General features: G+C 38.4%; 1 protein-coding gene across 3 annotated transcripts in view; it reads right to left on the bottom strand.

Moving 5' to 3' along the window:
- HSD17B12 (hydroxysteroid (17-beta) dehydrogenase 12) overlaps positions 1-25,351 on the bottom strand; it is a 125,878-nt gene that overhangs the window by 31,285 nt on the left and 69,242 nt on the right. For all 3 annotated transcript variants that reach the window (XM_014543297.1, XM_005870738.1, XM_014543298.1), the window contains one exon: positions 8,095-8,202. In XM_014543297.1, coding sequence (XP_014398783.1) covers positions 8,095-8,202 — 108 coding nt within the window. The remainder of the gene's footprint in view (positions 1-8,094; positions 8,203-25,351) is intronic.

Here is a 25,351-nt window from a genome sequence, read left to right as displayed (position 1 = left end):
GTTTCTTGGGATATATTCCTAGAAGTGGGATCACTGGGTCAAATGGGAATTCCATTTTTAACTTTTTGAGGAAACTCCATACTGTCTTCCACAGTGGCTGCACCAGTCTGCATTCCCACCAGCAGTACATGAGGGTTCCTTTTTCTCCACATCCTCACCAGCACTTGTCGTTTGTTGATTTGTTGCTGATAGCCATTCTGACAGATGTGAGATGGTATCTCATTGTTGTTTTTTGATTTGTATCTCTCAGATGATTAGTGACTTTGAGCATGTTTTCATATGTCTCTTGGCCTTCCTTATGTCCTCTTTCGAAATGTATCTATTTAGGTCCATTGCCCATTTTTGATTGGGTTGTTTATCTTCCTTTTGTTAAGTTGTATGAGTTCCCTGTAAATGTTGGAAATTAAACCCTTATCGGAGATAACATTGGCAAATATGTTCTCCCATGCAGTGGGCTTTCTTGTTGTTTTCTGGTTCTGTTTCTACTTCCTAAACATCTCTCCAGTCATCCGACTCCCATTGCCATCATCCTAATATGAAATCATCATTATATTATGTTTCACTGCTGAAATAGACATACTGGTTTCCTTTTATCAATTCTTGTCTGCTTCAACTTGGGAGTCAGAATGATTTCTCTAAAATTCTATTATGATGTCAATTTACTGCTTAAAGCTCTACAGTGTCTACATTGTCCTTCCAATAAAGTCCAAAAGCTAATAAACCTGGTTTTCTAAGCCTTTTTGTGATCTGGCCCTGCTTCATCTCCAGACTCCAGCCACTTCCTCTGCAATCTATGCTCTAGATCTATAGGTCCTCTACCACTTCCCCCAAATTGCCAAGCACATTTTCCTTAGGGCTCTGTACTTTCTGTTTTCTACCCAGAAACCCTTCCCACAGCTCTCCTTCCAGGGTTAATCAGCCTTCAGGTCTCAACTTAAACATTACTTTCTCAGAGAGAACATCTTAAACACCCTTAGCTTTCTCAGTAACATACTCTTTCATGACATGCAACATACTCCCAATTACTTGTTCAATGGCTGACTTCCATGAGAGCAGGAACAATATTAGTTTTATTTACTGCTCTATCTCTGAAATTTTATTTGTTGATACTCTGGTTTCTCTACAAATCTGTCACCTTTTACTTGTTGAATGAATCAGTATATGATTGACTAAGTGAATCAATCAACAAATAGGAAAGGAGAGCTGCTGTATCATATTTTTTTTTTGGTCTTTGTCAGATCCCTAGGATAGATGTTCTAAACCTTTGGAATTTCCAGGGTAACAGGAGTGTCTTTGTTATTCCTGGTGGGCCTGTGGATCACACCAGAGTTTATACTACCAAGATGATTCAGAATGAGGAATGGTCACGGTGAAGAACAACTGTGTAACTAGAGGGTTGGTTGGGGCTCTGAGCCAGCCCAATCTCTACAAAAGGGAGCAGGGCTGCAAACTGAGTTCAGTCACTGGAGAAATGAGTCATGCTTACAGAATGAAACTCAACAGACTCTCTGGACACTGAAGCTCAGTGGAGCTGTCTGCTTGGTGAACAATCAGTGTGAGGGGAGTGTGATGAGTCCTGACTCCACAAGGAGAGGACCAGTAGCTCTGTGTTCCAAACCCTCTTGTGACTCTTCATTGGACTGATCTTGATTTGCATCCTTCATATGAAAGCTGTTTTCTTAAGCTCTGTAAGAAGTTCCAGCAAATATTAAACCTGAATTTGTAATCAGTTGGTCAGAAGTGCAGTGTTTGGCCTGGGGAGCTCCAAATTTGTAGGTAGTATCAGAAGTAAGGGCAGTATTGTTGGGGATTGTGCCCCTGAACTTACGGAGTCTACACTAACTCTGGGTGGTCAGGGTCAGAATTTGATTACATTACAAAAGCGAAGTTTTAGAAGTGTCCTAAACCTCTAGAAAGCACAAAAATCATATCCCAGTATAATAGAGATACTCCACGGTCTCAGGAAACAAGCATCCTATCATGCTCCTGTAATCCTTTCCTCTGTAACTAGGCTAATAGCCTCTGCCCTTCTGGGGCCTGAGCCATTTTATGCCTGGGCTACAGGGAAGGAAAAAAAAAAAAAAAAGAGAGTGGATGGAGAAGGAGATTACTTCCAAAAGTATAAAGTTTATCTTTGCTGTTCTCTTAACTAATTATTTTTTCCCCTTCTATTTTCCTCCCCTCAAGGATCTCACTGATCACTAACCTACCCCTATAATCTTCTCTTTAAGCCTCTTCTTTTCTATTTCAAAATAATTTTTCCACGTCTTTCACTAACTAAGATAGTCATGTCCTCAAGGTGACTGATCCAGCAAGTAGACAGGTAATAAACTGAATGTACTAATCCCAATCTATATATAGAAAAGCCTAAGCGATCATTACGACAGGACTGGCCGGTAGCTATGATATGCACTGAACACCAGGGGGCAGATGCTCAACACAGGAGCAGCCCCCTGATGGTCAGTGCGCTCCCACAGCCAGCCAACCTCCTGTGGTCCCTCCCCACAGCCGGTCCTCCCCACAGCCGGCTGGCCCAATCGGCCCTGATTGCCGGCCAGGCCGAGGGACCCACCCGTGCACGAATCTGTGCACCAGGCCTCCAGTAAGATAAATGAAGATGACATTGGTTCTTTCAGAGCTACTTACATTTCAAAAGGCAATTTAAAACTAATTTCTCATTAGTAAAGTTCTGAGAATGGCAAGAAGATAACCTGCAGCTCTGCATAGTTCTAAACCCTCTGTAACTTCCCTCATCAATCGAGGCTGGGAAGCTGCATAACTTCCTGGTATGCACATATCCTTCCTTGGGGGAACGTAGAGACAGTTTCCTCAACCTGTGTCTCCCTCTCCTTGGCCTACATCGATTTCTTCTCCCTTTGATACTTTAGGGACTGAACTCTAAGAAAGCCATCCCAATTAATTACCTGGGAATTTGCCATTTGTAAGCTAACTGGTCCTTTCCCCCAAGTAGCTAATAATACCCTTGGGTCTTTTGTTAAGAAGCTTTGGAAACTTAAGTATAAACAGATACATAATCCTTTCTTTCCTTTTGTTAATAGCTCCCTTGCCCCACACTTCCTTCTATAAAAACCTTCCATTTTGTACAACACTCAGAATGCCCTTCTAGTTGCTAGATGGGATGCTGCCCAATTCATGAATCCCTTAATAGGGCCAATTAGAGCTTCACATTTACTTGGTTTAATTTTGTTTTTTAACAGTAATAAATAGGCCTAAATACACTCAGCCAGCACCAGCATGGCATCACAAGTCCCCCTGTCTGCACCATGGACTCTCTGGTTTCTATAACTTATATAAACAATGGCAGTATGGGATGCAGAAGACCTTCGCAGCATTTGGTGTGGAAATTCTTGGTCTAGGGTGGGTAGGATGCATTAAAAGTTGGAATAAAAGCTATGATTGATTTACTTATTAAATGAATCACAAACTAAGTAACTATATTTTTCCAGGAAGACCCTTCTATTTTTAATTCTAAAATAAAGAATGTCACTTTTTTAAAAGTTAAAAACTCATAGCAGTGTAATTTGAAATAAGTATTATCTGTGGCATACTTGAAATCCAAGGCTACTCCGTTGGCCTTGGTAAATTATGCCTCCCACGATACATTGTGCAAAGTCCTCCAAACCAATTTGGAGCACACATGAGAGTCTCTTGAGGAATCAAGTAAGCATTAGAGCAGTCCCATTTTGTTAACCAATTGTTTGCTTACTCAAAGCAATATTGATGTCATTTTCTCTGAATAGTTGAAATTTTTTAATCTTTCTCAACTCTGTGTTTCCTGGCATTTGCCCGAGAGAAGACAGCAGATGCTTACTTATTTTACATAACAGCGTTAAGAATCCAACTCCTCAACCTTATGCATTTAGAGTCTTATCAAGTTACCGTGACCTTTCAGTATGAATTCACACAATTTGTGGCTGTTTTCCTTCCACTTATCTTATTGAAAACTTAATGTTTCTCACATGACAAAGGGCTTTAGCATTTTCCTTGGTAGTTCAGGAAATATTAATTTTCTTTATTAAGCACTGACTATACTTCGGTAGTTAATGTTATTCAAACAAATGGAGTGTACTGTGGTGATTTATTTTTCTTTTTATCATTACTGGTTTTGTTAATAATCGGTAGAAAAAAATTCCTTCCTGTAACTTAATATGGATTGCTAGATCTTACCAGAAATCAATTCCCTAAAATAAGGGAATATTAGACAGGGGAGATTGACATTAATCAGAAGAAGTAGGAAAATAAGCCCTGGCCGGTTTGGCTCAGTGGATAGAGCGTCGGCTTACGAACTGAAGGGTCCCAGGTTCGATTCCGGTCAAGGGCATGTACCTTGGTTGCGGGCACATCCTCAGTGGGGAGTGTGCAGGAGGTAGCTGATCGATGTTTCTCTCTCATCGATGTTTCTAACTCTCTATCCCTTTCCCTTCCTCTCTGTAAAAAAATCAATAAAATACATTAAAAAAAAAAAAGAAGTAGGAAAATAAGATTATTTTCCCCCTTACTGGACAGAGGTGGGAGCATGTATGATCTGGATGAGGATGAGAGAGGGAAGAAAGAAGGTGAAGGAACTACAGACCCAGGTAATCATAAGAAAAAGAAAACATAAAAAATGTACCGCCCCTAAGTTCTGTACCCACACTATAAGAGTTGAAATATGACCTAGCAATAAGATAAAATTAGCTCATAAAGGTGTCTTTATAATTCTCTCAAAAATCTTGACAAACTAAAATTATAATGCAATGTACATAAGTATAAGGTATCTGCTAACAACTGTCAATAATAATTATGCAAAGCTTATGATTAAGGAGACAGGTGTGGTAGAGGAGGAAGAAAATTAAATGGATAGCCAGTTAATAAGATAATGTATTCAAAAGTGCTGCTATAAACTTTAAAGGATTATGTAAATATTACCTATAATTATTTTTATTATTAATCTGTAACCAAGTAGAAGTCAAAAATAATGTTGTGTGTATGTCTCAATAAGTATTCAATCAGAATTATTTAATTATAGTGTAACTTTAAAGTGTTATCTTTCCCATTAGAACATTATACTACAATAATATCAGGCACTTTCTTGTTCACTGTTGAATCTCTAGTTCATTGATGAATGAATGAATGAATGAATGAATGGAGATATAATATGAACTGCTATTGCAATTTACTAAGGAGCTGGACTACAGAAACAATGGTTCCATTAGCATATGTGGCCTAGAAAAACATCAGTCCATATGTCTACATATCAATGTTTATGTATTGACACAAGTCCTAGGATTCTAGAAGTGGGGAAAACATGCTTCAGAATCACATGCCCTGTATTCCCATCCTTAACAGATCTGTCTGTTGTGCCTAAACTCATACTGTAGACTTTCTATATATTGAGTCAGGAAAGAACAGATGAAGAACGCCTTTTTTGACCCTGCAGTCCGACAGCAACCAGATGCCCAACTTTTACATCTTCAAGGGCATCGGCTCTAAGTATTTTTAAAAAAATATATTTTATTGATTTTTTACAGCGAGGAAGGGAGAGGGAGAGTTAGAAACATCGATGAGAGAGGAACATCGATCAGCTGCCTCCTGCACACCCCCCACTGGGGATATGCCCGAAACCAAGGTACATGCCCTCGACTGGAATCGAACCCAGGACCTTTCGGTCCGCAGGCCGACGCTCTATCCACTGAGCCAAACTGGTCAGGGCGGCTCTAAGTATTTATAGTTCAAAGTTACCCAGTGAAAAGCAGCTAAAATGTATGTAAAGCTAAGAACAATTGTGATTAACGAAACTACTTCTGAAAGAAAATTTTTTTCTCCAAGAACACAAGTTGAAGGTGTGTCTCCGCTCATTAGAGCTCCTCAATCCATGTCTCTGCCTAAGCCAGCCTTCATTCTTCAGAGCATGCCTAGTTTGAAATGGATTAAGATGGACTATGGCAGTATCTATCCTAATTAATAAGTCATAGCTGCTACTGATTTGGGAGTTTAAAAAAGTCAAGAATTTTACAGATGTTAGTGGTGCTGCAGGTGTTCCAGATCTAAGCTGAGAAAAAAAGAATTATGAAAGACTCCAGGCAACATTATAAGTATTGACACAAGAAGAACATGTAGACAGAAGGCAAAAACTAGACCTGTGTCTTCACTCATATTTTGCTACTGGCTCTCCTATAAATGAGGCAGTAGCAGTGTGGGTAGGTGGGGCATGGTGATGTGTGATATGGACCAGGCAGGAGCTGAAAAAGATGGCATGGCTAAGCCAGGGTTAAGACACTGTGTAGGGCTATATAAGTTTAACTTGTTTTTAAATTGCATTACCAAGAAATTATATGAGGGACCATTCTTTTATAGTATGAGGAAAGGAGGTGAGGTTGTGAATAAAGAAATGTTAGAAAACTTTTTTAAAGCTTTCTCTTTGTTTCTTCTCCTTTTATAGTCCAACTAGAGGCCTGGTGCATGAAAATTCATGCATTGGAGGGGGGGGGGGGTCCCTCAGCCCGGCCTGGCCCCTCTCACAGTCTGAGAGTCCTCAGGGGCGGGAGGCGACCAGGCGATTAGGGGAAGGCGACGCCCCCATCATCCCTCTGCTGCTGCCACTGCTGGCAGTTCAAGCCTCAGCCAGCCCTGGTTACCGTGCCTCGGGCTGGTCCTGGGCGACTGGGCAGCCAACATCTGAGGCTTGCCTGTGCCTCGGGCCAGCCCTGGGCAGCTGGAGGGCTGAGGGGACTGGGGGACTCTGGAGGCAGGCGCCCCGGCGGGGCTGAGGAGATTGGGCGCCGCCATCTTGTGGCTGTGGGCGCTGCCATCTTTGAGGGAGGGGCAGTAATTAGCATATTCCCTCTTTATTGGCTGTGGGTGCCACCATTTTTGAGGGCGTGGCAGTCAATGAGCATATTTCCTCCTTATTGGCTGTGGGTGCTGCCATCTTTGAGGGCTGGGCAGTCAATTAGCATATTTCCTTCTTATTGGCTGTGGGTGCCACCATCTTTGTGATGGTGTGAGGGTCAATTAGCATATTTCCGCTTTATTAGATAGGATAAAGAAGATGATGGCAATTCCCAGGTTCACACCAATTTAGGCAGGGAGATAAGGAGGTTCAGCAGAGGAAAGTTTTTCTGAACTACATACCCTGTATCTTCACAGAAATGGCTCAAAGAATTCTGGATAACTTTTCAAAGCCCTTTTTCTTTCCTTAAAAGCTGGCGAATATTTTTCATAAGAGTACAATACTTCCATATCTCAAAAAATGATGGTTTTTGGTAATAAGAGCAAGGTGTGACAAAAGAGAGTAGCAGACTTAGATTAAAAAACAAACAAACAAATGCCAGTTGTGTCACTCATTCTTTATGTGGCCTTAGGCAAGACCCTAAGCTCTCTTAGCCACATCTTCAACTGGGGTGATGTCTCCCCCAAGGGGACAAAAATTGGTTGGGGCCCAGCCAGCATGGCAATGTGGTTAAGCACTGACCTATGAACCAGGGGGTCATGGTTTGATTACCGGTCGGGGCACATACCTGGGTTGCAGACTCGATCCCCACCTAGTAGGGGGTGTTCAGGAGGCAGGAGATCAATGATTCTCTTTCATCATTGATATGTTTTTCTCTCTCTCCCACTCTCCCTTCCTCTCTAAATAAAAATATTTTTAAAAATTGGTTTGGGGCTAGAGAGCATAAGATCTTATTCTTTATATGTGTAAAACAAAAATATACATACATAAATGAGACATACATAAATGAGAAATGCTTTTCTAAGCCTTCATTTCTCAACTATAAATATGGGTCAGCATCCTTCACCTTAAAGGATTACTATGATACAAATATAAATATATACAGAGAATGAGAGACTGGAAATAAAGCAAGCAGAGAAAACAACCAAATGAAGAATAGCCATTAAAATATAACTAAAAATACAAAGATTCAAGTCAATATAGATTAATATAATCTAATAATCAATTGTATTAATAAGATAATTTTTGACTCACTAGTTTTATTAACTGAGCACCTAACCTCCAAAAAGAAAACATATAATCATAGTAAAAATCAAACAATAAATGCAAAAAGAATATGTAAATGTGGCAAAGATACAAACCTAAAACACCAATTTTAAGGCCTGCCAAGCTTGTTTTAATTTTATCATATATATCTTCGGATGCAAAGTCAGCAGCAATCGTCTTTGTTTCCACTTTGAATTTTTCTCCTGGGGAGAAAACACAAATGGGGAGAGAATTAATATATGGCAATTAAGCACTTAATGCCATTATCCTTCCAAACTCTTTTTACCCCCTAATTTGATATAAAATTTAGACCAGGATAATTTTAGGCAACCATGAGACGATCTAAGACATAATATAAAGGCAACACAATAATTTCACAATAAAATTCTAGTGTTGTCACAGAGTTGGCTGGATGTTCCTTAATCAGTTCTCTTTCCAAAAATCAATGACTACTTTTTAGACCCTTAGGTACAAATAATAAAACACGATTCACATCATAATGTTATATACTCTTTAAATATCACTGGCTTTGTGATTTTAATTGCAAACTGATGCTTCATTATCTCAGGAAGAAGTCTTTATGCTGTAATGTATTTTAAAGTGTGATATATTAAAACAAAAGTTCATCTTATTAAAATGAAAATAAAAGTAATAGGATTCTATTGGAATTTAAAAGCTTGGTTAATAGTTAATAGTCACTACATTTAAAAATCCACACAAAACAGTAACAGAGCTACAAAGTGACACAAGAAAGACTTCACAAGACCATGAAGTTCCAAACAGAGCTCATGGAAATAACATTGCGAAATAAGACCCTGGGAAAACAGGACTCATCTGATGTAACCACAATGTTTACGCCTGCCTGCACTAGTGAGCCCTTTTGAGAAGATAGCATAGACTGTGAGGTCACCCAGACATGGGTACCAATTTCATTTCCACACTTACTTGCTAAATGACTTTGACATCCCTTGTCTCTGTGTGAGGCTCAAGTGTTATCTACTGGCATACAGGAGGCAATCCATAAAAGTTGGTCTCCCCTTTCTCTCCTCAAGTAATCCCACACTCATATCACTCAGTGAAGTTCAGTGGACTAAGAAAGCTTATCTTTGGAAACTGATGAGAATTCATTTAAAAATCCAGTTTCTAAACGAAATGATTCTCCATTCGCACGCAGGCAAGTTAGCGCACCACAGAGTGTCAGCACTAACCCAGGAAGCTTCCACTCCTGACCTAAGGATTTATGTCTAAAACTAAAGAGCCTCTTCACAAGAGCTGTGGTTCTTGGTTAGACTCAGTGAAAAAGTATTGACCACAGGTAGGAATCCCTGAATAAACCAGAGGGTATTAACTGTATGGCAAATATCTTGTCTGCTGTGAAAGGCATACTTACTATTCCACATAAGTGAGTTACTACATGTGCTCATGTAATGGAGAGCCAGATAGACACAGAGCTGTCATTTCATGTAGCTGATCCAACATGTCTCACTATAAATGGTTCGCAGAATTTACCACAAGTAAATAAAGATCTTTTATTAGAGGCACCAATTCATAAGGGAGGGTGGGGAGGAGGACAAAATCAGGAAGCTGAAGAATACCTTTTATTAACTATAAAATAGGAGAAATTTATCTCTTTATTTTGAGAAAACCAAAGTATGTTGCCATACTAGCACCATATACTGACATTTAGGAAAATTTCTCTCTAGTAATAAAAGCCACTTCACAACCCCTTAATCAAATTTATTTTTTCCAGGTCTCATAGGATGTACTTATGTTGCAGCCTGGTATAGATATGCTGCTAAAAAAAAAAATTCAGAGACGCTTTTGGAAAAAAACGTTATTTAATAAGAACCCTAAAGTAAACTCTTTCTTTGTGTTCACATTAGAATAAGCAAAATGGCTTCTGATGCAAGTTCTTCAAGATAATTAACATTTTGAACTTATACCTGGATTACTGTGAATCATATTCTAGTTAACACTGCTGCTTTTCTCTTAACTTACCTTCACTGCCTCAGGCGTTCTCGTTTTTTAACGTAGGTCAGCTCATGACCCTCCTCTCCTCACAAACCTCCCAGAGTTCCATCTCACTCACAGTAAGGGCCAAAGTCTTGGGCAACAACCTAATTCTCTCTGAACTTATCTCCACCTACTTCTCCCCCAGTTGCTCCCCAGTTCCAGCACAGAGGCCCTGAGGAGTTCCTTAAACACACAGTGGTCTCCAAATACACTCAATGCTTTTGCTCTTGCTGCTCCCTCTGCCTGGAATGTCTAGCAGTCGGACATCCCTCTCACTATCCGAGACCGCTGGCTCCTAACCACTCGCCTGCCTGCCTGCCTCATCACCCCTGCTTGCCAGCCTGCCTGATTGCCCCTAACTGCTCGTCTGCCTGCCTGATTGACCCTAACCACTCTGCCTGCCTACCCAATCTCCCCTAACTGCTCGCCTGCCTGCCTGATTGCCCCTAGCCACCTCTGCCTTGGCCCCTGCCACTTTGGCTTCATCCAGAAGGACATCTGGAATGATGTCTGGAAGGTCGTTTGGCGGTCTGGCCTAATTAGCATATTATACTTTTATTATTATAGACTTTTCTGTTCTTTCATAATACCCTAGCTTTAATTATTCTAGCTTTAAGATAAGTTTTAATATTTCTGACAATGCAAGTCTCTGTTATTATTACTCTTTTTCAAAAGTTTATTGGTTATCCTTACTTTTTTAGTCTCAGTTTTTATTGGGACTGCATGAAACATTTCAATTAAATTTATGGAGAACGACAATGTGGCATTCCTCCAGGCTCTGCATTTACTCAATGTCTCACAAATATCATGTGGTTATAAATTCTTCAATAGATTAAAGAACTAAAGAATTCCACTATTAGAATACTACACATCATTACGCAAAGATACTCAATGCTGCTAATTATTCCTACTGATTTGAACCATTCAGTATTTGAAATTGGATGGGCTGGCATCCTGCTACTTACAGTTGTGGCCAAATACAATCATGCCCCCCTCCCATTCTGAGATGGTCTTGGCCCACTGTCTCTCAGCCTAGTGGCTGAAACCAAAAACTAAGAAGCAAAAAACCCCACAACTCTGATGATTGACATGAGATGTTCAAGGCAATCAACTTACTAGAAATGGAGGCAAAAATCAACTCTGGTTTAAATGGTAGAGAATGAAGCTAAGAAATAGCCGGGCTGATGATACCATTCATTCTCTTTTTATCTACTAGACCACTGAAAACCACATAACCACAATTGTGGAATTACAGAAAGCAAACATTATTCATTACTATAGAGCTATATGACAATGAAGGCCCTCACTCTCTCAAGCCACTCCATCACCTGCAAGAATGGGTGCCCCCCTCCTACAGTCACATTGCTGATTTTTATTCAGAGGACCTGAATTAGGTCCAAGTCAAGCCTGGAATTGACAGAAAGGAACTGCACCCATACGTAGTCTCAAGATGCTGATAAAACACCTCTCAGTATTCAAACTAAGATATTTTTAGGTTCAAATCTAAAAAAGTCAGGAACACATTCCGAATAGCTTTAAGTTTAACATATTTCTGGTCTGGTCATCATTATTTTCATTTTTCTCAACAAACTGCTATCGCTTAAATCTAAGTCTTTCTCTAAAAGACTGGAACAGAAGTGAGGACCATATACTAAGTCTTTCTCTAAGAATAATTTTATAGGCCTTAGAAAGACTTTCTTCATTTCCCCTTTTGATGTCTAGGGATATTAGGTCTGAGAATGCTAGAAAAGAGGTCTAATCTACATAAACCCATGCATTATTTACAATTTTTCTATTAATAAAAACCAACGATAATATATTAATTCATTTGTCCCTACATCTGCTCCAAATAAACTATTTTTTCCCCTAAATTTTAGGTACTATCCATTATGAAAGTTTGTCACATTTACCCTTCTCCATCTTTTCCGTATTAAAACTTTCATCATTTAAGATTCACATTGTGCCACCACCTCTGTGGACTGATTTTTTACAATTCCCATTTTCTCCAAGGTTAAGCTATTTACTCTGTTGGCTGTGTTCCTAGAAACAAAGCTTCCATATAACCTTATTAAATGCTTACCATACTCTATTATTCAAAGAGCCCTTATTTCCTAACAAACATAGATCATTCTTTGTCATCTCTGTGTTCCCAGCACCTAGCACAATGCTTGGCATATATAACAGAGGTCACTCAATGTTTGTTGATTGAGTAAATGCATCTAGGCCAAGACGACTGACTTATTAACATCATCTTCTCAATACTTCTTGAACTCTTCCCTATAGAAATAAAATTACATTGCTGGTAAGAGATGTCTATGTGAGATACAATATAACGTAAAGTACTTGCTATAAGCATGTTTAAGCATTAAGATAAATTGAGAAACAACTCAGTTCTTCCATCTGTCCTACAAGGACACTATCGTTCTCATAAAAATAGAAACATTTTAGAATTATAAGAAACCTCAGAAACCATCCAGGAGCTTAACTCAGGGGTATGGAGATGTTGGTTAAAGGTATTTAAGGTATGGGCCCCTCTCTCTTTACCCTGTCCTGAAAAAAGATAATTAGGGAGAAAGGAGAGACTCTTGGAGAAATAGTCCTATATTTAATGCCTACCAATTGTATCTTCTTAAATCTAAATTCATTCAAATCTATTTATAACTATAAAAACATACTGCATGCTTTTAAAAACTCCTCCATTTTTGTAGAAAATGTTTTCCAATAGTCAGAGATGTAAAAAGTACGAGTCTTTTGTACTTTTTCTAACTTTAAGGAGAAAACAAACAAAAATTCTCTCCACTTCCTTCTTTTTCTTATTTTCTTTATTTCAAAGAGGCTTTACCATCTCCCTCCACTCCCTACTCCTTGGGGTGAGACACCTCCCTTATGTAGCTCTGGAGAAAAGGTGATTGTGCTCTAGGAGGGAATAATTTATCTGACTCCATTTTTAAAGGCATATTTAATTATAAAGATCAGATATGCTAAACAAATAATGTTTCATTTCTTTTCTACATTGTCCTTGAAAATATATTAATGATAATTTTAATCTCATGAAGAGACCCACTTTCAGTCAAATAAAAAAATTGATCATAGCATTATCAGGATTCCATCTCAAACCAAGTAGCTCTTTCTTTTAAGCCAGTGGTTCTCAACCTTCCTAATGCCTCGACCCTTTAATACAGTTCCTCATGTTGTGGTGACCCCCAATTTCATTGTTACAAATTGAACATAATTAAAGCATAGTGATTAATCACAAAAACAATATGTAATTATATATGTGTTTTCCGATGGTCTTAGGCGACCCTTGTGAAAGGGTCGTTCGACCCCCAAAGGGGTCGCGACCCACAGGTTGAGAACCGCTGTTTAAGCCAAGGTTATTATATTTTATTCATTACAACCTATTTAACTAGAACAACCATCTGTAATAAATAAAAACCTTATACCATGTGAATCTGTTCTACTGATAGGGCATGAATAGGACCCACTTTTTGAAAGCCCCGAGTTCTACCCTTGTTTCAGACACTGTAGACCCTTGGACAAGGCACCTTTGAAGAAATTTTCAAGTAAGGATGTATATTTTCTACACTTTGGGGGCGGGGGGGGGGGGCTGCCAATGGAAACATCTGAATTTTATTTTTTGAGGTGAGAAAAATGCAAAAAACATTCCTCACATTACTATAGTTAAGATCCAATATGATTTTGCTAATACTATGGAAGCAGAGTGTTATGGACTGAATGTCTGTGTCTCTCTAAAATTTGTATGTTGAAGGCCTAACCCTCAATGTGATGGTATTTGGAGGTGCAGCCTTTGGGAGGTAATTAGGCTTAGATGAAGTCATGAAGGTGAGGCCCTCATGATGGAATTAGTGCCCTTATAATAAGAGGGAGTCAGAGAGAGCTCTCTGCCCACTCACATGCACCAAGGAAAGACCATATGAGCAAATAGTGAGAAGGCAGCCATCTACAATCCAGAAAGTGGGCCTTCACCAGAAACTGAATCTGCCAGGACTTCCCAGTCTCCAAAAATATCTATAATCATAAAAGCATAATATGCTAATTAGACTAGACATCCTCCAGGACGACCTTCTGGACAAAGGTTCAGTGGCGGGTGCTGAGGCAGAGGCAGCCGCCACGGCGGTGGGGCTGAGCCCCTGCACAAATTTCATGCATTGGGCCTCTAGTGAGATGTCTGCTGTTGAGGATACCCAGACTATGATATTTTGTTACTGCAGCTCAAGTTGACTAAGACGCAAAGCTTGTTTGAAAAACCATGGCATGAAGTTTGAAGCCCTGGACTTGAGTGCCAGCTCAATCACTTGTTGGTTGAGGGCTCTTCCTTCAAGTCTTTTAACCTTCAGGAATACTATTACTATAAGAAATAACACCCACCCTTCAGAGCTCTTATGAGGATTACATGTTATAGAACATGAGAATGTACTTTAAGAAACTGTAGAGTCTTATACAGATAGATGTTTTCTTATATCTACCAATGTCTACAAAGATGAGTACATCACATATAGTTGCTTTTTCCCTAAATAGCACAGGCTATGGTAGGCATTATTTGTATAACTAAGTCTTTCCTCTTTGCATCAGATGCATATCTTTTTTCAAATAAAGATATGCACATCCAACTCTGCCTTTTAAAAAGTGATGTATTTATTTATTTATTTATTACAGGATCATCCATGGAATCAATGGTCATGATATACTACTTTTAGCCACACCTTTTGGTGAAGGAGTTATGTGTGAACCCAACTGTTGCTCTAACAAATATGAACAAAGCATGCAAAGAAAAAGCAGCTCATTCCTGCAGAGTGGGATTTTAAATAAGAGGTGACATTTGCATTGAGTCCTTGAGGAACAATCAGCCTTTCAGAGAATGGGGAGTTTGGCAAAGGCAGAAAGTGGAGGAAAGGCGCAACATGTTGAAAGAATCCCTGTGGATAGAGTATGTGGTACACAGGGAGAAATGAGAAGAAAAAACTGTAGAAGAAAGCTGGTGGAGGTTGTGTGTGCCGAGATAACAAGCAGGGCCAGCTACATAATTGTGGGGCCTATTGCAAAATAAAAAGGCAAGCCCCCTCTCCAAAAAGTATTAAGAATTTCCAGATGCTGACAGCAGAGCATTTAATCAAGTCCGGGGCCTTCTAAGCACAGGGCCCTGTAAATAAGCTTATACTTCATCCTGAGTGTTATAAGTACTTAGCAGAGGCGATTAAGCTAGGAAGTGACAAGGTCACACTTGCGAAATGCTAGTGGCAGAGGAGAGGGCACATGGCCTGTTATAAAAAGTGATGCGGGGTAGGGAGAGGGTATAGCAGCTGCTGCATGAGCCCCATTAGAGAAGAGGCCCTAAGGGAGAGAGGCAACAGCAGGAGTGGGAGGCAGGCAGCTCAGAGACACTACTCTGTTAGAGGCTGATGGATTTTCCCACTGATTAGATACACGGCTTTAGGGAGAGAAAAGATACAATGGTTTATCCATTTGCTTTAGAAATCTGGTTAATAAACCATCATATCTCAGAGCTAAAACAGTCTTCATAGTTTCATGTATGAGGCAATATTCCTATGATTATGGCTTATATATTTTTATCATGTAAAATATGTCCCTGTTATTTTTTAGTAAAGCAAGTTGTTGTTTTTTTTCTTGAGGTAGCTTACTTCTTCTCTTTGTTGGTTGAAAAATGAAATTACTACCAATAAGACTTGGGCCAGAGTTGACCAATTTTCCATGCAGGATAACCATGAACTGAAATCAATTTGGAAAGCAAAAGAGATATTTTTGTAACCCTCCATAACGTTCCTCCCTTCTTCTTTCAAAGAGAAAGATAGCTAAAATTAATTAGAAGTCAAATATCACACAGTACATTTCTTCTAAAAATGCTGATAGAGCTCCTTTTTAAAAATAACCTCTTTTAATTTTAACCTGTCACTTTGTTCTTATATGATTCTGTCCTGGTTTTGTGAAGAAAAGTATTCTTTTCAAGATCTGAGTCTCTCACTTTGGTATTTAGAAAAAGGAAGCTTAATAGTTGCTTTTATTTCTTTAAAAAACAAAACCCAGCCAGAAACTTTTGAAAAAATTACCATAAAATTTTAAATATCAACTATTGAAATGAGTATTTACTTTACAGCAATTAACACTTTGAAGGTCAACATAGTTAAACAAAAAAGCCATCCCCTTTCATTTAAATTGTTCAAAGAGCATAGTTTTCACACATTAAACCAAAATAAAAGCAAAAATGCTTTATTTGGAGTCTCCTTCTCCTGGTCTCTAAGAACTAAGGATAAGAACCTGACACAAATTGTCACAATCTGGGATGTCCTAAAGGACCCTGCTCAAATTTGACCAGTTGTCCCAACAATGTCCTTTACAGCAAAAAGGATCTAAATCAGAATCACCAGTCATATTAGCTGCCACCTCTATTTAGCCTCTTCCAATCTGGAACAGTTTTTCAGACTTTTCTTCACCTGTACAACTTTGACACCTTGAAGATTACAGGCCAATTACTTTGTAGAATGTCCTCATAATTAGATTCAGGTTATGTATCCTTGGAGGGAATTGCACAGAAGTGAAGTGGTGTTTCTCATTGCATCCTATCAGATGGTACACAATTTCAAATGTCCCATTACTGATGATAACTTTGATTTCTTATTAAGGTGGTGTCTCCCAGGCTCCTCCACTGTGAAGTTACTATTTTCCCTTTGTGATTAACAAGTATTTTGAAAGGCAGCTATGCTCACCATTATACCAACACTGCACAGTTAACAAATATTTTAGTATTTTGTGGGGAGATATTTTAAGACTACATAAAATCCTCATCAAAATTTCTATTTATTATGCATGTATTTATCATTATTAGTATGAGCTCATAGTTTCCTATTTTATTCAATAGATTATCATTTGTTTCTCTCCTTTCAATTTTAATGTTAAATTTGTCCAGATATGATTCATGGGACAGAGTCCCTTGAAGCTGGCTTCTGTATCTTTTTGACATGCCTGCATTTTTCTTTGACTATTTTCTTGCATTCTGGCACAAGATATTCCAGGTTCATCTTCTAATCTACCTGCCCCAGCCCTGAAACTAGCCATTTCTCCAAGGAGCTCTGGATCCTTTATTAGAAAACAGAATCTAGAAACCAAGATCTGGGTGCTGAGTTTGCTCTCTGTGACTGGGCGCTGCTGCTCCCAGGAAAGACCATAAGCTTTAGCAAACCAACTGTTGCAGAGCACAGGTACAGTGCAAGAACCTATAGGGGAGTGTCCAGCAGAGGAATTCATTGCCATTATCTGAGAAGCTTTGACAGCAGAGCCAAAGATGCAGTAGGCAGGCCTTGGGGTTCTCTTCCAGAGCTCAGATCATTGTAAATCATTTTTTAAATTAAGCACACAATTGTCTTTGATACAAATTGCATAATAAAGGCTGATAAAATGCTGTAACTTAAGCCTTAGTTTAAGAAGGGATAGCTTTATTTGTAGTCTTCACTTGGTAGATATAAGTCTAAATACATAAAATATTTGAGCTTTTTAGGGGCAAAACAAGCTCTTGGTTACTTATTGAGTTTCATGTTAAAGATATATAAGCAACTCCATTCTTTGCCCAAAGCATTTCCAGAAAGTGTACCAAACAGATATTGAAAAGTAGATTTCCACAGAAACAATTTTATAATTGGAATTTCTATTACTAATATCAATCATAGCTAAGCACAATAACATAATATAAATACACAAACATATATCATTAGCCTCTATAATAATTTAAAATAGTAAAATTATGTTCCTAGGACTGATCATCTTGAGGACCCAGCTTACTATAAAATATATATATAGCACATAAAAAATGTAACTATTACATCACAAATTTGGCCTTAAACCATGTTTGTTAGTCTGACAATACATAATAAAACTGCCTTCTTAGAATTTAGGAGAGCTATTTGGACAATATGGCCCTTTAAATAAAAAGTTCAAGGAAGCATAAGCTAAACCTTTTATATTAACAAATTTCTCTGTAGCAGACAGTGTCGTTTCCATTGCCCTTACAAGTTGCCTCAAAGTAATGTCGTAGAAATTCCATAGATATTATTAGAATGTAGGTAGCATGAAGGCAAAAATTAGTACTTAAAAATAGCCAAAATAAGATTGGCTATTAGGCCATAATATTAATACACATTCATTGGATCCAAACCAGTTATTAGAGTAGCCCCTGAACTCCCTAAAACTGTAGGCAAAAATATTCTGTATACATAAATCCTCAATGTCATCAATAGGTTTTGAGACTTAGTTAAATGAAACGATGTTTAATGAAACCAATTTTATCATAGGCTAACTGATATAAACAAGAGTTAAATTCCTATGGCATATCTCATCAATGTTATAATAAGAACCAGTTATTAGAGTAGCCCCTGAACTCCCTAAAACTGTAGGCAAAAATATTCTGTATACATAAATCCTCAATGTCATCAATAGGTTTTGAGACTTAGTTAAATGAAACGATGTTTAATGAAACCAATTTATCATAGGCTAACTGATATAAACAAGAGTTAAATTCCTATGGCATATCTCATCAATGTTATAATAAGACAACATTGAACCTATTTGAGGTCCTGCTGTATATACATATTTTTAATAGGGTTAATTTTTTATCACTGGGATTCACAAAAAGATCCATGACACTCAAAACAGGAGATATTTTTGGTTTTGTGAAGGGTCTGGGCTGTAATCTTACTGACCTTTCATGATGCATAGTTACATATTATATACACAGAGTTGGTTCATGAGTTTACTATTTGTGGTATGGGGAAGGTTCTTTTTTTTTTGTAACATAAAAACAGACTTTTTCTAAATATGCTATGCTGCAACTTGCTTTTTTTCACTAGAGATTGCCCTCCATGTCAGTACATACAGACAGACATTTTAAATTACATAGAACAGCTGGGCCATAATTTATTTAATCAGTCATTCAAGACATGAGTAGGCACATATCAAAAGAAGAATTCATTGTATTGGAGAAGGGGAATATATCATAGCACGTTAGAAAGAAACAGAATGTCAATGAATTCAGAGGAACTTTTACAGGTCATCAAGACTTTTTTTTTTTTTTAAAGACAAAGGAAGGCTGGGGAAACTGCAGCATGTGTATATTTGTTACCTCCAAAGCAAAAGCTGTTTGACCAGAAGTAATGGATGCAACTAAGGTTGCCCCTCTGTTTCCAGGATCCCTCTCCAACCAAAGACATTATAATAAAAGAGAAAAAAGCATACAAATAAAGTATGTAAAATAAGTCATAACCCACATGTAATCTAGTGAAGCCGTCTTAGGGGAAGGTCTGGGGAAGAATTTGGGGAAGGCTATTCCACAGGCAACAAAGGCAAGAACTCATAAGGAACAGCATCTGAGTAACGTACTAAAGAGCCACACTGAGCCAAAGCACTCGAGAGCTTTTGTGGACCCTGGACACCTATTTCACCCCCATAATTACGGTCCTGACAGATGATAAACCACGTGGCTGCAGTTTTAATCAGTCATTTCAAGGGCTGGAAGAAAGCACTGATCAAGGAGAGGTGGACGCTTACATTCCCACTGTCTTGTGTACAAGCTGGTCCGATAGCACAGCATCTGTGAGGGCTGAGCCCCGTCTCTAACTAAAGAGAAGAGTGGACTAGGGAGCAAATTAGTCAGTTTCTCATTTTTCACTGCTATAAACAATTTTATGCTGCCTGAGTTTCCCTGTAGGAAAAATTTCTAGAAGTACAATAGTCAGATCAAAGGGTACATGTGTTTATAGACTGGGTAGAGGAGGAAAGGGAATCACATTTTTACAGTTTGTACCAATGAATTAATTAGTTGGCTAATTTCGGAAAACAAGTTGCACCTTTGTCATTTTAAGAGAAAAAAAATACTCCCTTTGGTCAAGATGGGCTCCCAGGCCTACAAGAACTATAAAGAGAGCCAGGCTGCAAGTCGTAAAATATACAAAGAAACAAAGTGTGGATCAGAAGACAGAGGAGTGCTGGAGCAGGGAAAAAACGAGTCACTGGAGGAGGTCCTGGAATGTTCATCCAAGCACAGGCTGGGGAAACCGGCCAGAGGCATCAAACAGTTGGTATGCGGGCAAGGTTGCTCCTGTCATGGAAATGGAGATGCCAGTCTCTCTTCGCTTCATGCCCTTAAACATAGAAACTCTCTGGGCAGGAGATGGCATGCTCGTGAAGGGAGCTTCCGGCTTTATTTTGGCTTCCTCTGTACAGCTGCCTCCAGGGAGTAGTTATACTGTCAGTATACTGATTAGCTATCCTGTAGGTATACTGATAGGGCAGTCATTCAAACTAAGCTTTAGATTTTGTTTATCAGCCTATTAAATGTGGTTTCATGCAAGTTTCCCCTCGAAAGGCATGCTCACTGAGTATCCTGACAAAAGTAGGTCTCAGGACCTATAAAGTTATCTGCCAGCTCCTCAATCTTGGTAAGTTCTCAGGAGTCTGCTTTCGAGCCTAACAGGTGGAACTGAAGCTTTCTGTCTTGGAGGCACATGGACCGTCTGTGCCCCGCCCAGATCAGCCGTCTCCGTCCGCAATCCTTGGTGCATCACTGCAGCCACTGCAGGTGCACAGCCCTCGTCCTCGGCACTGCCAACAGGCCAGGCTCCACCCTGGGACTGGGGTTCAACACTTTCCTCTTGCAATTTAGAGCTCTGTTGTTCTATTTTGGACTTAAATATTTCTGTCATCTCACAGTGGTGCTCTTTAAAAAAAACACAGTAGCAGCTTCTGAGTGCCGTACACTACGCTAAGTGGTTTATGTGAATTATCTCAGCTAATTCCAGTAACGATCCCAGAATATAGTAGAACTGTCTCCATTTCAGATGAGGAAATTGAAGTGAAATAGCTTGTCCAACGCCAGAAAGCTCTGTTAGAGGCCAGACGGGAAGCCAGGTATCCAGCGCCTGAGAAGGCATCTTACTTCCAGCTACACAAATCTCTTAATGTCAAATGCTGTTTCCTTGTCAATTGAGGCTACAGCCTTACATTTAGATTCAAATTTTTGTAAGATACAAAGTAAGAAAATTTTCAGTAACTGTAATTACTCTTGTTCTTCTGAATACTGTCATTACATTTAACCTATAAATCTAGTTTTGAAACTCTCAGTATATGATTATCTGGAAACATGGCCCTGGACACTCTGGGACTGACTAATCTTCTGTTAATAAAATTAATTCAAATCTGGATAGTCTCATGATGGTAAAAAGCATATCCTCCAAAGTCTCTTTATAAGGCAACTGATGCTATGGACATTCATCCACTCATTCAATAAGTATTTATTGATGCCTACTATGGGTCACTCAGGCACTGTTATGGGGACTGGGTCAGCTGTGACCCAAATCAAGCTGCTTACCTTGGAGTTCAGAATCCATTGAGTCAGTCAGAGAAAGATAAATATCACATGATCTCACTCATTTGTGGAATATAATGAACAAAAATAGATCCAGAGACATAGAAGCATCAAAGAGATCTTCAAACCTCAGAGGAAAGGCAGGGGAGGGTTGGAAGGGGTGGGGAGTAAGAAATCAACCAAAAGACTTGTATGCATGCATATAAGCATAACTAATGGACACAGAGAGTAGGGAGGTGAGGGCTGGTGCTGGGGGGCAGGAGCGGGCTGGGAGAGGTCAATGGGAGAAAAAGGAGACATATGTAATACTTTCAACACTAAAGAATTTACTTTCAACAATAAAGAATTAAAAAAAAAAAGAATCCATTGAGGGGCAAACAGGAAAGAAATAGGTGAAAATATAATGTATCGGATTCGGTAATAACTGCCATCAAGAAAAAATAAAGCAAGGTGAGAGGTATAGAGAGTGAGAGAACAATTCTTTGGAAATGAGAATTTTTTTGAAGCTAAAAAACTGCCTATTTCCAATTTGTTAAACGGGTACAATATTCTGTTTAAATTCCTATGTCAAATCCTAGTGTGCAACAAATTTGTACTGTCACAGGTAATGAATGGATCCAATTATACAACTGATTGAATGCTGAATCCTTAAAAAGTGAATTTTCCTTACTTGTTTTTTTTATACCTTTTAATTATTTCTAACCAAAATAAAAGTTTGCTTGGAGGTATTTATTTTATAAATGTCAACCAATTTTATATAAAGCACAATGTGTCTATCATTAATAAACTCCATGTCTCTACATATGTATTTCAGTCAGATTTTTAGGAAGTCTAATTGGTAGCTTTGAGGAAATCAATTCACAAATCCTAAAGATAATCAATAAACCCAGTCAACTTCTTGGTAGTCACTGAACTGGTCTGCATCTTACTGGTATCATCCCTTAAATAGGGCTAATAAAAGTGCCAATCTCAGAGAGCTGTTCAATGATTCAATGAGCTGATTTCTATAAAGCTCTTAGAACAGTCCCCAGCACATTTAATCACTAATGAAATAATGGCTTGATAAAAATACATAAATGAAAATAGTGGCCCATTGATTGCTGGACCCTCAGTTTTGCTTGGCCCCAATTGGGGCTAAATTGGTGTAAAATTGTAAAGTTTTACATCAGACATCGTGATTTCCTCTTTAAATTCTTTTCAAATCACTAGAAAATGTAGCACCAGAGGCTTGCACTGTCACATAGTAACTACTGGCTAGAGCTCCTATCTTTATGTGGGGTAAGAGCTCTGGTTCTCCAGGCTTCCCCACTCTCTCTTGCCTCACCCTAATTCACTTGATCCATTTCCAATGAATGAATGGTCTCTATGAGCATATGCATTTCTGACTTGGATCTCAACTGAACCCTTTCCGTATATGCCCAGTGTATAACAGAGAAACAGAAAAAACAGGTAGATAGTAAAATATATATATTTAAAACATTCAATGTTTAACTTAAAAAAGGACGAGAAGCAAAAAATACACTTTGCATGCTATTTTTTTAAAGTCTAAGGAGGAATTAAATGCAGGCATTGAAAAGAAACATTTTGTAGGCAGAATAAGGACAAATTTGAGATTTAAATGTATTTACTTTCAGGAACTATAGATTTGGGGTGATAATGATTCATCAACATAGGTTCATCAATTGTAGCAAACATACCACTCAGGTATAGGATTTTGAGAATAGAGAGTATACATATGGTAAATTTCTGTACCATCCACTCAATTTTGTTATACACCTAAAACTGCTTTAAAAAGTAAAGTCTACTTTAAAAAGTAAACTGCAAAATAATTTTAAAACTAGAAAGATGACACTTTCTCCATAAAATATTCTTTACTTTTAAAAAATCTTCAAAATGGCTTGGAAGTATTTTCTTTCCTTCAAAACCATTCATAAAAACCTGACAACTTAAAACACATTCACAAAAAATGATCAAAAACCGCTTACATTCCCATGATGCTCCACTTTATTCAAGAGAAAGTATGGACTTATTCTCCATTCATACATGATCACAAGCTAGTGTGATCATAAGATATTTTACTTGCTTCTAAAAATATATTAAGATTCCTAAAAGTCTGTGCAGTATACTCAATTTTCTTCATCTGCCATAAACAGCTGCATTGTATAAAACTCCCAGGAGCAATGTGCTATGTAAAATGATGATTTAAGTAACATTAAGCCCTTCTTGCAGAAATCATCTTGTAGTTGTGCCAGGAGAGAATTCAATTAATAACATTTTAGGTATTGCATGTGAAAAGGTGATGGAAAGAAAGCAAAGCCAAAAAAATAACAAAAATATTTTAGTTCATGATTCGATTAAGATGATACATGTTAGCATATGAATGCACATATCTGTTCTATAACATTTTCAAGAGTAAATTTTTAAGGGAAAACAAGAATGGAGAGTGAGGAAGGAGGCTTATGCCTGCTTACTTTATATTTAATGCAGTAATTTACAGCATATTTAGTCCCAACTATCTTTAACGTGATCTTTAAAATGATAGTTAAATCACCTCACCACCTGGAACCATGCCAAATGAAGGCAAACAGCCAGGTGAACCAACTTATAAAATCTTTGTAGGTTGAAAACTTTTAAAGCAGTTAAATGAAAAGGTTAGATGTTCAGCCTTCAAAACATGTTCAGGGTTTTTGGGTTTTGTTTGTTTAGGTTTAAAAGTTAAGACATAAAAATAGTTACTCTGCAATCTCATTAAATAGCTTTTGTTTCATTTTTGTTTTCCATGCAGTGAATAAGGTATAGGTGCTGATTCTGAGTCTGCTACTATATTTGCAACATGATCTTAAGAAATGTATTGGAGCCCAGTCGGTGTGGCTCAGTGGTTGAATGTTGACCTATGAACCAGGAGGTCACGGTTTGATTCCTGGTCAGGGCACATGCCTGGGTTGCAGGCTCAATCCCCAATGTGGGGCATGCAGGAGACAGCCCATCAATGATTCTCTCTCATCATTGATGTTTCTCTCTCTCTCTCCCCCCCTCTCCCTTCCTCACTGAAATCAATATATATATATGCCTAATATGCAAAGTGTCCCCTCAGGAGTTCAATCAGGAGACTGGGAGTTCGACTGGGAGACCAGGCATTCGATCGCTCGCTATGACGTGTGCTGACCACCAGGGGGTGGCACTGAACAAAGGAAGGCCCCAGCTGGCAGCCAGAAGGCCTGATCGGCCCTGATCACCGGCCAGGCCTAGGGACCCTACCCATGCATGAATTTCGTGCACCAGGCCTCTAGTAAAAATATATTTTAAAAAAAGCAAGAAATGTATTGGATAACTCTCTACTAAAGACCCTGAAACAGCAATGCCTTATGTATGACAAAAAGCCTACAAGTACGTCTCAAGATGAGTTCACTTATAGGTATAGATCCAACAGAAATGCACGCACATGTCCTCCAAAAGACATGCGCAGGACAATTCATAGTAACAGTATTGGTAATAACCAAGAATGCAACAACTAAACTCATCACATACTCATCCAAGGATGAAAAGAAATGTACTAAAGCTACATGTAAAAATACAGATGAAGCTCACAAATGTAATAAGTCAAAATTCAAAGGACTGCATACTGTGTTATGCAATGTATATAAAGCCCAAAGAAGTATCAATTAAGTGACAATGTTAGAAATTGAGACCATGATTACTTCTAGGAAGGGAGTAGTAAATGGGAGGGAGCATATGATTCTCTCAAATTTGTGATCACTTATTAAGTATCTGAGTAATTTATAGTTTTCCTACATCTTACATTTATATTGTTTTTAATATTAGCACATATAGATGTGTTTCTGTTATGAGACAAAAGCAAAATTAATGAAGAATATGTTATAAAGTATAAACATACCACACTAGAAGAAATGTATTTCATTGACAATAAGGCATATCCAAGTGATAAAAGG

This window comes from Myotis brandtii, unplaced genomic scaffold (genome assembly GCF_000412655.1).
Source record: "Myotis brandtii unplaced genomic scaffold, ASM41265v1 scaffold324, whole genome shotgun sequence".
Lineage (NCBI taxonomy): Eukaryota > Metazoa > Chordata > Mammalia > Chiroptera > Vespertilionidae > Myotis > Myotis brandtii.
This window is presented reverse-complemented; position numbering and strand designations above follow the sequence as displayed.